Source organism: Plecotus auritus (genome assembly GCF_963455305.1).
Source record: "Plecotus auritus genome assembly, chromosome: 8".
Lineage (NCBI taxonomy): Eukaryota > Metazoa > Chordata > Mammalia > Chiroptera > Vespertilionidae > Plecotus > Plecotus auritus.
The window spans coordinates 89,302,619-89,315,027 of record NC_137782.1 but is presented as its reverse complement, the minus strand read 5'-3'; the positions used below and the strand labels follow the sequence as shown (position 1 = coordinate 89,315,027).

At 45.5% G+C, this 12,409-nt stretch overlaps 1 protein-coding gene across 2 annotated transcripts in view; it reads left to right on the top strand.

The window, feature by feature from the left end:
- ZFP64 (ZFP64 zinc finger protein) overlaps positions 1 to 11,918 on the top strand; it is an 86,677-nt gene extending 74,759 nt beyond the window's left edge. For both annotated transcript variants that reach the window (XM_080685183.1, XM_080685184.1), the window contains 2 exons: positions 7,234 to 7,485; positions 10,687 to 11,918. In XM_080685183.1, coding sequence (XP_080541309.1) covers positions 7,234 to 7,485; positions 10,687 to 11,390 — 956 coding nt within the window. In that variant the 3' untranslated portion in view covers positions 11,391 to 11,918. The remainder of the gene's footprint in view (positions 1 to 7,233; positions 7,486 to 10,686) is intronic.
- The last annotated feature ends 491 nt before the right edge of the window (positions 11,919 to 12,409 follow it).

The window sequence follows — 12,409 nt, the reverse complement described above, 5'->3', positions numbered from 1 at the left end:
CCGGACCAGGGATCGATTCCACAACCTGGGTATGTGCCCTGACGGAATCAACCCTCCAACCAACTGAGCCACACAAGGCTGCACAAGTTTCTAAGTCCTTCTATCGAAAGTGAATATGGTATTGTTTGAAAGCTAGCAATGACAGGATGAGGTCTTTTGCCACCTCTACTTCCATACCACTCTCCCACCTGCTTTCTGGGGAGTAAAATTCATCTGGAAGAGAAAAGAAGGCACAAAAGTAGCCTCAAAATCTTGGACAGCAAAACCTTTTGCTTTATTAGAAATTAAAATAACCAAAAAGCTATAAATCAAACAGTGTGAATAAATAGAAGTGGAATAAGTAAATATGGGACAGAGCATAGAAAGAGCTGTGTGTGTGTGCAAATTGAAGGCAGCATTTTGACTTGGAGGAGTCGTGGGTGAACTCTGGTAATGTGGGGGCAGGACACTTGGCAGTCTATTGGGACAAAAGTCATTGCCCTTCACCTCATTCACAAATTCCAAATATATTAAATAAGTTAGGGATTAAAGTCTATAATGTATTAGGAAAGGTAGGGCAAATTTATGGTGTAAGTAGACAATTAAAACCACAGAGAAAACAGATTAATGTTTCTAAAGTTAAAACTTAAGACACCACTAAGAAGGGAAGACAAATGTCCCACAAGAAAAAATTTGTAACATAAGGTAGAATTAATCTTCAGCACATACAAGGTTTCCTACAAGTCAAAGATAATCCCAGGGGAAAGAATATGAACAGGAAATCCCTAAGAAATAAAAATGCCAATATTTTCATTGAAAGCCCATAAGCAATAAAGGAAAATGCAATCTAAATACTGTATTTTCTTCATCTGGTTGTATTAACATAGTGAATTGCAGAACACCATATATCACCTTGCATTTAATTTAGTCATTGCCATACCCTTCCCAATTCAGAGTTCAGAACGTGGTAATGGGCAGAAAGTTGATTGAGATCTCATAGTAGCAAAGCCACTTTAAAATGAAATTGGAGCTTTGGCCAATGTTGCTCAATGGTTAGAGGGTTGGCCCATGCACTGCAGGGTCATGGGTTATATTCCCAATCAAGGGCACATACCTGGGTTGCATGTTCGATCCACAGCCCTGGTCGGGGTGCATGCAAGAGGCAACCAATTAATGGGTCTCTCTCACATCATGTTTCTCTCTCTCTCCCCTTCCCCCCCTACCTTCCACTCTAAAAATCAATGGGAAAAAACCCTCATTTACTCGAATAGTTCAAGTGTACTTTTGGATTGTCTTGATAGACTATCTTATGCAAGTAATGAGTTTTCTGCTGTCTTTCTACTTGATCTTGAGCACCTCTGTCTAAGTGCTCCAGGTCTGAGTTGAAGAGCAACAGTGAGAAGAAGCCATCGTATCCTAATTCCTTATCTAAAAGGAAGGCTCTCCTGTCACCATTTTAAATCAAGAATGATGGCTGACTTTCAGATGTTTTGCTCCTTTTAAGGTGGTCCCATGGGGTTTCTCTGGTCTCTTAAAAGAGATTGACTTATAATGTTTATATTTTTAATATCACTTTGTATTTCTTCATTTGGCATTGATATCCGAGTTCATCTCATGAAGTGAGTTGAGGCATTTATCTTTCCCTATGCTATTAAACAGTTAATCCAATGTGGAAACACTGCTAGGACATTTGATCGTCTGTGCCCACAATCCTCTCTGCTTGTGCCTTTTTTCAGAGGGTGGGGAGGGGCTGTAGATGAGGCTGTGCTGGTAGAATTGCTCTCAGTGGCAACTGGAGACTGCACCATTCATCCCAGCGTCCCCTCTCCACCCCCACCTGTCCCTGTCCCCGACCCCATCCAGGTGAATTACAGCTCCGTGCCTGTGGGCTTTTCTGCAGGACCCAGCGGGAGCCTCTGTCTGGAACACGCCAGATAAAGGCATTGCTTGACCTTGTATCTGCTGTGGACTCCTGGCAACTTTGTGAAGCTAGGACCCTTCCCAGAATAGTTTTTTAAATGTAGTAAAATCCCATTAAAAACTATATTTTAGTACAATTGCTACCAAAGTGTTAAGTGTATGGTATTTTAATATGCTGAATTCCGGTGACCCTGGGAGCTTGTTAGAAATGCAGAATCTCAGGCCCTACCCAGGTCCACTGAGTCAGAAACTGTATTTTATTTTTTGTTTTTATGAGTTCAGCTTGAGAAGTGAGATATTGGTCAAAGAACACAAACTTCCAGTTATAAGATGAATACGTTCTAGGGATCCGCGGTACAGTGAGGTGACTGGTATTAATGCTGTATCCTGGGTTATATACCTGAAAGTTGCTAAGAGTAACTTATATGTTCTCATCACACAAAAAAAGTAATTATCAGAGGTGATGGAGCTGTGACCACAATAAGGTTAGTTAATCATTTCTCAATATACATAGATATTAAATCATCACATTGTATACCTTAAACTTACACAATATTATATGTCAACTAGAGGTCTGGTGCATGAAATTTGTTCATGGGTAGGGTCCCTAGGGTCCCCAGTGATCCGGGCCAATCAGGACTGGCTGCCGGCTGGGACCTTCCTTCCCCCGGCTGCTGGCTGCTGGCTGCTGGCCGGCGCCTTCCTTCATTCTGCGCTGCCCCTCGGTGATCAGAGCACATCATAGCGAATGGTCAAAATCCTGGTCGGTCGAACTCCGGAAAGGACAATTTGCATATTAGCCTTTTCATTATATAGGATTATAGTATCTCAAGGTTAGGGGGCGGGGTTCTGCATTTTAATGACACCCTATCCCCACCCCCCAGATGACTAGTATTGGCATTAGCACTGAGAAGCCCCACATTGAATGTTAGGACCTTGTGGCTGGTCTACTAACTCCCTGCATTATGGAGCAGCGATGAACATAAATGTTGCTTTGAGAACTGGCTCATGTCTCTTCACAAGGGTCTCAGGTACCATTATTAGTGTGGTCAGCTAACCAAATTCAAAACAGGAGGAAAATGCTGAAATTCAGTTAGAAGTTTTAGAAACAGAAGTGTGATCATTTCCCATACAAGATCTTTGACTCTCTGGATTTTATCTACAAGTCCCAAATGAAGAATCCCTGATCTGGAATGTTACAGGTCATCTGGGGCAAGAGAAACGATGACACACTGGCTCGGAAGAGCATTTGCCTAACAGTGACTCATCAGTTGTGATCGCATTTCCCTGGGCAGAGCGAGCCACACACCCGCAGTCCCTGGGGCAGGGAAGCAGAATTCTCCCGGGAAGGATAGCAGACACCTCAGTAGTAAACAACTTACTTCGGGGTGCATCTTTGACATAGCAGCTTTTTACATTGTCATCTATCCGTTTTACTTTGTAATTTTATATCTTCCTGGACCATCATCCATTTTATCACGTCTTCCAAATTTATTGGGGTGAAGTTCTACTTGATAGTTGTGATTGACTTTGACCATCTATAGTCCCCTTTCTCTTTGCAACGCCTCTGTCCTCAACCAGGTACAACATTACTCCCCTCCCTCCACAGGAGACATTTGGCAACATCTGGAGAGTTATTTAACTCTCACAACTGGGGAGGGAGGTGCTACTGGCAGCCAGTGGGGAGGGCTCAAGGATGCTGTGAAATACGCTGCGATATACAGGCAGCCCACCGCAAAGAAGAACCTGGCCCAAAATGGCGATAGTGCAGAGATAGAAAACCCTGGTCTATTAGAATCTTCTCTTTTTTAAAAAAAAATACATTTTAAAAAATGTTTTCTTTGATTTTTAGAGAGATAGGGAGGAGGAGAAAGAGATAGAAACATTGTGATGAGAAAGAAACATCAATCGGCTGCCTCCTGCATGGCCCCCACCAGGGATTGAGCCCCAACCCGGGCATGTGTCCTGACCGGGAATCGAATCAGCGACCTCTTGGTGCATGGGTTGACACTCAGCCACTGAGCAACACCATCTGGGCAGAATCTTCTCTTTTTGAGCAAACCTCCCCTTTTAACAACCAAATTTGGTTTTCTTGATCAAGTGCTGGAATCTTCATTTATTCCTTCTAGTTTCTTGACTCCCATATGGTTCACTTGTTTTCAGTCTTTTGTTAAAAATGAACTTAAATGTGATAGGTTAGCCCTAACCGGTTTGGCTCAGTGGATAGAGGGTCAGCCTGCAGACTCAAGGGTCCAGGTTCGATCCCGGTCAAGGGCATGTACCTTGGTTGTGGGCACATAGCCAGTAGGGAGTGTGCAGGAGGCAGCTGATCGATGTTTCTCTCTCATCAATGTTTCTAACTCTCTATTCCTCTCCCTTCCTCTCTGTAAAAAATCAATAAAATACATTTTTTTTTTTTAAAGTGATAACGTTATGGCGCCCTGGCCAGTGTGCTAAGTGGTTAGAGCTGTGGCCCATGTACCAAAGAGTCTTGGGTTTGATTCTCCCCATCAAGGGCATGCACCTGGGTTGCAGGTTCAATCCCCAGCTCCAATTGGGGCACATGTGGGAGAAAAGCAATCAGTGTGTCCTCTCACATCAATGTTTCTCTCTCTCCTCCCTCCTCTCCCTTCTACTCTCACTACAAAGCAATGGAAAAGATATCCTGGGGTGAGGATTAACAACAACAGAAAAGTGACAGGCTGTGGGTTTTGATACATGGCACTCACACTGCCCATCCATAGGAGGTTTGTAATCTGATTTGGATTCATGAACAAAAATTGTTTGAAAATATGTCCTACAATTTTCAGGCTGACTTTTTCGAAAACCTTTTGTGAGACCATGTTAGATTCATAAAAGTTTGAGTCACGTCTACTTGGTGAGTTTTATCTTTTCTTTAATATGAAATTTCTAGTGGCTTTCATCATCACAATTTTGATATTAAAATTGATATTCCTGCTTTCTTTTAGCATTTTTCTAGAATGTTTTTCTATCATTTTCTATTCCTTGTCATTTTTACGTAGGTCTCTTAAGCACATCAAGCTGACTTTTTGAAATTTTTTGAAAATAATATTTTTATTGATTTCAAAGAGGAAAGGAAAGGGAGAGGAGAGATAGAAACATCAATGATGAGCGAGAATCATTTATCGGCTGCCTCCTGCACACCCACTACTGGGACTAGCCTGTAACCCAGGTATGTGCCCTGACCAGGAATCAAACCTTGACCGCCTGGTTCATAGGTCGATGCTCAAACCACAGAACCACACCACACTAGCCAGGCTGACTTTTTGAAATTTTTAACAAGTAAATATAATTCATTTATGTTTGTTGTACTTACATTTAGTTTGATTTTTACCACATTTTGTGTGTTGTTTTTTTTCTTAATGGTTGGTTCTCTCTTGTGGTATGGAAGCAATACTTTCCATTTCATTACTTTCTCATATCCCACATTTTATCCACTTCCTTTTTTCCCCCTGATGTGTATATACAATTCAAGTATGATACCCTGAGTCATCTGTCAGCTGGCTTTTCTTTTTCCACTGAATGCTAGTTCAAATGTAGGATTCTATTTAAGTAATTCCTGTAGAACTTTATAGATTTTTTTTTTTAAATATATTTTATTGATTTTTTACAGAGAGGAATGGAGAGGGATAGAGAGCCAGAAACATCAGTGAGAGAGAAACATCGATCAGCTGCCTCCTGCACACCCCCCACTGGGGATGTGCCCGCAACCAAGGCACACGCCCTTGACCGGAATCGAACCCGGGACCCCCCAGTCCGCAGGCCGACGCTCTATCCACTGAGCCAAACTGGTTTTGGCTGAACTTTATAGATTTTACTAGAGGCCAGTGCATGAAATTCATGCATGGGGGAGGGGTGTGTATCCCTCAGCCCAGCCTGCACCCTCTCCAATCTGGGACCCCTCGAGGGATGTCCAACTGCCCTCTCACAATCCAGGACTGCTGGCTCCCAACTGCTCAACTGCCTGCCTGCCTGCCTGATTGCCCCTAACAGCTTCTGCCTGCCAGCCTGATCGCCCCCTAACCACTCCCCTACCAGCCTGATCAATGCCTAACTGCCCTCCCCTGCTGGCCCGATTGCCCCTAACTGCCCTCCCCTGCCAGCCTGGTCACCCCTAACTGCCCTCACCTGCCAGCCTGGTCACCCCTAACTGCCCTCCCCTGCTGGTCTGGTCACCCCTAACTGCCCTCCACTGCAGGCCTGGTCCCTCTCAACTGCCCTCCCCTGCCGGCCATCTTTGACCACAAGGGGGCAGCCATGTTGTGTGTGGGAGTGACAGTCAATTTGCATATTACCTCTTTATTATATAGGATTTCCATCTTGCTACTGAGGAGTTGTGTGCTGATCTGAATGTTTTTCTTTCTGAAACCTTTAATAGCTTACCATTCTGGGCTTCTAAATTTGGCCACCCTTTCTAGATAAGGCATCTTAAGACCCATGGCCATGTTTGGTGTTGAGAAATAATTATTTGCTCTGTTCTGTCCTACCCAATCTAGAACTAGCTGTCTTATCTTTTCTTTTACTTTCCCTGTTGTAACATCCTTTTGCTAGTCAACTTACCGGAAGAGAATGGAAATATTCTGGGAATGAAAACTGCTTTTATAACTTCAAGTTCTTGATTTGGACATGTCCAAAAAAAAAAAAAGATTGCCGAGACAGCACAATGTAGCAGATACTGGAGCAAAAATGCCTCTGTTCAAATCCCAACTTCAACCTTGAGCAAATCGATTTAGGCATGTCTTCCTGGTTCTGGCTTTCCCAAGCATTTGGTTCCTGGGTGAAATCATGTGTATTTGGACATTATCTGTCTGAAGTGGTTGTAGGGAGGAAAGGAACACTTGATTTGGCAGAGACGTTCTGAGCATGGGGTTCTCTGTCTCCCAGGGTATCTCTAACTTCTTGGGCCGTTTGCATTATTTCTCTGGTCTAAGCACCTTCATTTCCTAGTAGCTGGGGCAGGGGGACTATGGGAGGGTGGATACTGTTGCTACTTGCAGTTTGGTATACATAAGGGAGGACCCTCCTGTGACCACTCCCATGTTCCCAAATGGGGTTTGGCCTGTGATTTTCTTTTTTAGTCTGATTTTATCTACCCTGTCCCTTCGAATTCTCCATGATTCCTGAGCTGCCAGTGCATGACGCGCCTCCTCCTCCCCGTGTGGGCATCTAGATTTAAGAATCGTTCTAAACCAGGCATTTGGGCAGAAGGAAGAGGCAGACCCATGTGCCCAAACTACCATTTTGGTCAAATCTCTTTGCAGTAATCTTGATAAGAGGAACCCGTAAATCCTTGAATCTTTGATGTATTTGAAGGAGACAAACCACACAAGTGTGAGTTCTGTGACAAGTGCTTCAGCCGGAAGGACAATCTGACCATGCACATGCGGTGCCACACCAGTGTGAAGCCCCACAAGTGTCACCTGTGCGACTACGCCGCCGTGGACAGCAGCAGCCTTAAGAAGCACCTGCGGATCCACTCCGATGAGCGGCCCTACAAATGCCAGCTCTGCCCCTACGCCAGCCGCAACTCCAGCCAGCTCACTGTCCACCTCCGGTCCCACACGGGTAAGTCCCTGACATGGAAACTTGGGCCTGACTTGCCAATTTCTTAACCTTTATTTACCTAAAACACAAGCAACGTAAACACCTGGTGGTTAAGCAAAGAAACTTGGGCTCTCTGCGGTGATGGTGAAGCTTGTGGTTTTAATTAAAAGATGAAAACCCAACAGCTGGGTTTCCTAACGTAACTGCATAGAATGCAGCTGGATGAGGACGCAGTGCAGCAGCCAGGAAGCAAAGGCGTATCTTGAATTATCTGAAGTATAAACTCGGTGTTTCAGTCTTTTCACTAAAACTCTGATTGCATAGTTTAATCCAGAAACATGTAGCAAAAGCAGTGGAATATAACTGCAGATTACAAACTTCCAGTTCTAGAAATTGGACTTTGCAAAGAGCTTTTCCTTCCCTTCTTTGTGAGACCCCGTTGAAATAATGATCAATCGATAGACCCAAATAATCCATCGTGGCACAGAAAAATGGGGGTTGGGAGTCTCATAAGAAGGTTCCTAAAATGAGAATTTTCAGTGAATTCATGGAAGATGGCAAGCAGACAGAAATATGTTGTCATCTAAAATTGGGTAAAGAAAACTGTCTTAGCAGACAAATGGGAGGCAGCCAGGCAGCTGGAGCCAGCCCTTGCAGCCCGTGTCTGGCTGTCCTGAGAGTTCTGGACTTGTAGACAGCCAAGGCCCCAGAGCTCAGAGAAGCTGAGCCTATTGGCAAAATGGCACAAACTATTACCCAGCAGGTAAATATCTAGGGCACCTGTGTCTAATCCTTAGGCCGATCCACTCTTCCTAAGCAAAGTATCAACTGTAGATTATGAGTCATTTGTGGAAAATGATGGTGTAAAAAGCGCCAAGTCTAACAAATAACTAATTCTGGAGCTAACAGAGTACTTGGTTGGTAGATGAGAATTTTTCAGTTCTAATTGGTATCTGTCCACTGGCAGAAATGTTACATCCAAGAACAGTTCTATGAAAAGGTAGTAAGAACAAAGAGGTGTGAATTAAAACTAGGATTGCTGGCTCTAAAGTTTTTTAAAATCCAGAGATCAGGGGAAAAAAAATGTGTTGGAGAACTGAGAACAAATAAGAAGCCAGAAGTCTGGTTGCTGACTAGGTCTAGGAAGAAAAGAAAATAGAAGTGAGAAAATCAAATGAGAAAAAGAATTTCATAACTCTAAGGGGCCGTAGGCGTGAAAGGCCTCACAAGATGCCACGCAGGGCCAAAGGAGGGGCTAGAGCAGTCTCTACCTAGAAAGACTTCTCAGTAACACTGGCTTCTAGGAGACAGTGGAACGGTGCCTTCAAAGTTGGAAAATCATTTTGAATGTAGAATTTTATATCCAGCCAAACTGTCTCAAGTCCAAAGACAGAATAGACAAAGGTGTATACAAGGACTCAGATTTTTCTCAAAGCCACCATTCTAGGGAAGGTACTGGAAGATAAACACTATCAAAACAAGGGAGAAAAATTTGACATGAGGTATTTGATATGTGAATATCTGAGTATAGCTAGCTGGGATTGCAGTAAAGGGAAATAGCAAGAAGATACTTGTATAGGAGGCTAAGAGAAAAAAATTAGTCAATCAAAAACTCAGAAAATTCATTAGAAATTCCATGTAAATGCTTACATAACTAAAAGACTGGACAACTTGCGATGATGATGAGATTCTATTTACTCAAGAAATGAACAGTATAGTCAAGAGCATGCATGATAAAATGTGGCCGAAAATGCGCCTGCAGGAAAAGAGGATCAGTTCAACCTTGATGTGTATTATCAACTGACACAGTTGTGGCAATGATCCTGGAAGGGGGTGGACATCCATAGTTGGCTCTGATGAATATCACATTCTCAGTCATAATATAAATTACTTCTACAGCAGTCCTCAAATCACACTGTTCTGTTCAATGTTGTTTCATTATAATGTTGATAGGAATGTAACTGTTTATATCAGCCTATGGTAAAACTGGTTTCATTACACGTCGTTCCACTTAAAGTCAAAGAACCCATTGACGACGTTAAGAGAGAACTCAATGGAGCTGGACTCTAAAAGTTAAAAACAGCCCTAGCCAGTTTGGCTCAGTGGATAGAGCATCCACCTACGGACCAAAGGGTCCCAGGTTCGATTCCAGGCAAGGGCTCATACCTTGGTTGCAGGCTCCTCCCTGGCCCAGGCCCCGGTCAGGGCGTGCGCAGGAAGCACGCAATCTATGTGCTTCGCTCACATTGATGTTTCTCTCTCTTTCCCTCTCTCTTCCACTCTCTCTAAAAAGATCAGTGGAAAAATATCCTCGAGTGAGGACTAACAAAAAAATAAATAAAAGTTGAAAACAACTAGTTAAAGCTTGAGAATTCGCAAATGTTATTGAACTTCCTGCCAAGAAGAGGGAATCCTCAAAACACCTCTGAAGCTGATGGGCTCACAGTTGTGAGGCTGTCCGTTTGGAAGGGAATGCTAGAAGCCCGCAATGCGGGAGGGCGCAGGGGGAAAGGATGCCCGTGTAGGAGGAGTGAGACCTCGTCTTGGCTTAGCGTCATGACGATGATACGTAAAGTAGCGACCTCCACAAGAACTAAAAACCCTTCGCAGTCCTCCGGGGTGCAAAGGAGGCTACAGCTTCTCAGTATGTGTCTCCTGCTGCCATCTTCACGTGTTCCTTCTATAAATAAAACTCGGTGTTGTCGTTGGAAAAATGTGAAACTTCCGCGAGGAATACAAGGCAGTTAACAGATGTAATTTAGCTTAAACACTGGAGTAAGCATGCTTCTAAGTGTTAGCTGGGTGTGGGACAGTGGTTTGTAACACTGTATGCACCTCTTCCTCCTTCTGTGTTAAGTTTTGAAATGTCAGGTTAAGTGAGAGTTTAGAATCGAAACTGAAGTGTCCTCATGAGGAGTATGGACTTGGATGCCACGATGCCTGGGTTCAGATCCCTGCTATTTAGGATCAATAAGTTGACCCCTCTGAGCCTCAGTTATCCCATCTGTAAAATGGGGGTAGGGGGGTAATGGTACCCATTTACAGGGCTGTTGTGAGGATTCAGTGAGTTAATATACATGGTAGATGGTCTTATTAGAAGGCTACAGGTAGCTGGAGTTCAAAAACCCAACTGTCCCTTTGCAGCCAAGTGTTCTGACACATGTTTGGGGGGAGTTCTGTGTTGCCTGCCTGCTCTAATGGAAACACACCTTCCGTTGCTAGGGGACACCCCCTTCCAGTGCTGGCTCTGTAGCGCCAAGTTCAAAATCAGCTCGGACTTGAAAAGGCACATGATCGTGCACTCCGGGGAGAAGCCTTTCAAGTGTGAGTTCTGTGACGTCCGCTGCACCATGAAGGCAAACCTCAAGTCGCACATCCGCATCAAGCACACCTTCAAGTGCCTGCACTGCAGCTTCCAGGGCCAGGACCGGGCGGACCTGCTGGAGCACAGCCGGCTGCACCAAGCCGACCACCCCGAGAAGTGCCCCGAGTGCAGCTACTCCTGCTCCAGCGCGGCAGCCCTGCGCGTGCACAGCCGGGTCCACTGCAAGGACCGCCCCTTCAAGTGCGACTTCTGCAGCTTCGACACCAAGCGGCCCAGCAGCCTGGCCAAGCACTTTGACAAGGTGCACAGGGACGAGGCCAAAACAGAGAACCGGGCCCCGCAGGGCAAGGAGGGGCCCCGAGACGGCGGCTCTCCGCACGTGGCCAAAATCGTGACTCAGAGGGCCTTCCGCTGCGAGACCTGCGGGGCCGCCTTCGTCCGGGACGACTCTCTGCGATGCCACAGGAAGCAGCACAGCGACCAGAGCGAGAACAAGAACGCGGACTTAGTCACCTTCCCGCCCGAAAGTGGTGCCTCAGGGCAGCTGGGCCCCCTGGTCTCCGCGGGGCAGCTGGAGGCCGCCCTGGAGCCCGGCCTCTGATCACACAAGGAGGGTGGTGAGCTGCCCAGAAACCCAGGCAAATGCTGTTCCCAGCCATTGTGTGTGGCCATCAAGCCAGGCTTAGTCACCAGCTCTGGGCTTGGCTGCCCCCAACTCATGGGCCTCCAGACGCCAGGGCTGCAGTCCCTGTGGCCGGAGAGCAGATGCCTCCCATCGCTGTCTTCCCTCCAGGAACCCACGAGGCAAGGTGGCCAGTCATCCCAGGGTGGGGCCGACTGAGCACTGCTCTGTCCAGTAGGACCAGCTTCTTTATGATGGACTCCAATTCTAAGACAGGTCCATCTCTGGTGCAATTATTAAACGACTTAGACTACATGGGACACGAAAACTAAACTGACCTGTTAGTGGGGAAGGTTAGGGTGAGGATGGGTACGCAGAGGCTCTGGGAAGCTCTAGTTCTTAACCCTGGTGGTGGTTGGTTGAAGAGTGTTCGCCTTATACGTTTTTGTATGGTTCCTTTTGTCAGTTATCTTAAAATAAAACTCATCTGCCTAATGCGGTAAGAGGAACACTCGTTTTCCTTCCGTGGACAGGCTGTGGTCTGCTCTCCGCCCACCCCTCCTTCAGGGATCAGAGATGCACAGACTCCCATGGTCAGTGCTGTGGGGACCGGAGATGCAGTGTGACCTGTAGGTGGCAGCAAAGATAAGCTAACAAAAGCTCAGCCTGTCACTGCTTTGTAAAATTCAAGATTTGTGTAAAAAAGGGACGCGGGGCTCAGTGGGCTCTGGGCTGGTTTCTGGGCCTGCGGTACATGGGACAGCCTGAGACCAGCGTCTTTTCAGCACAGGAAGCACGTGTGTGAACCAACCAAGAAGTGAACATCCAAACCTCTTATAAATGGACAAGGTACTTAGCTTAGGAGGCTGCGAACACCAGTGGTTTGTGATTGATTTTAAATGGCTTTTTTTTTTTTTTTTTTTTTGTCCTGCTTTGGCATCTTTTCTTCAAATACAGTCTGTTTGATACAAGTTCTTGTGTGTCCCTGATCAGGCTGA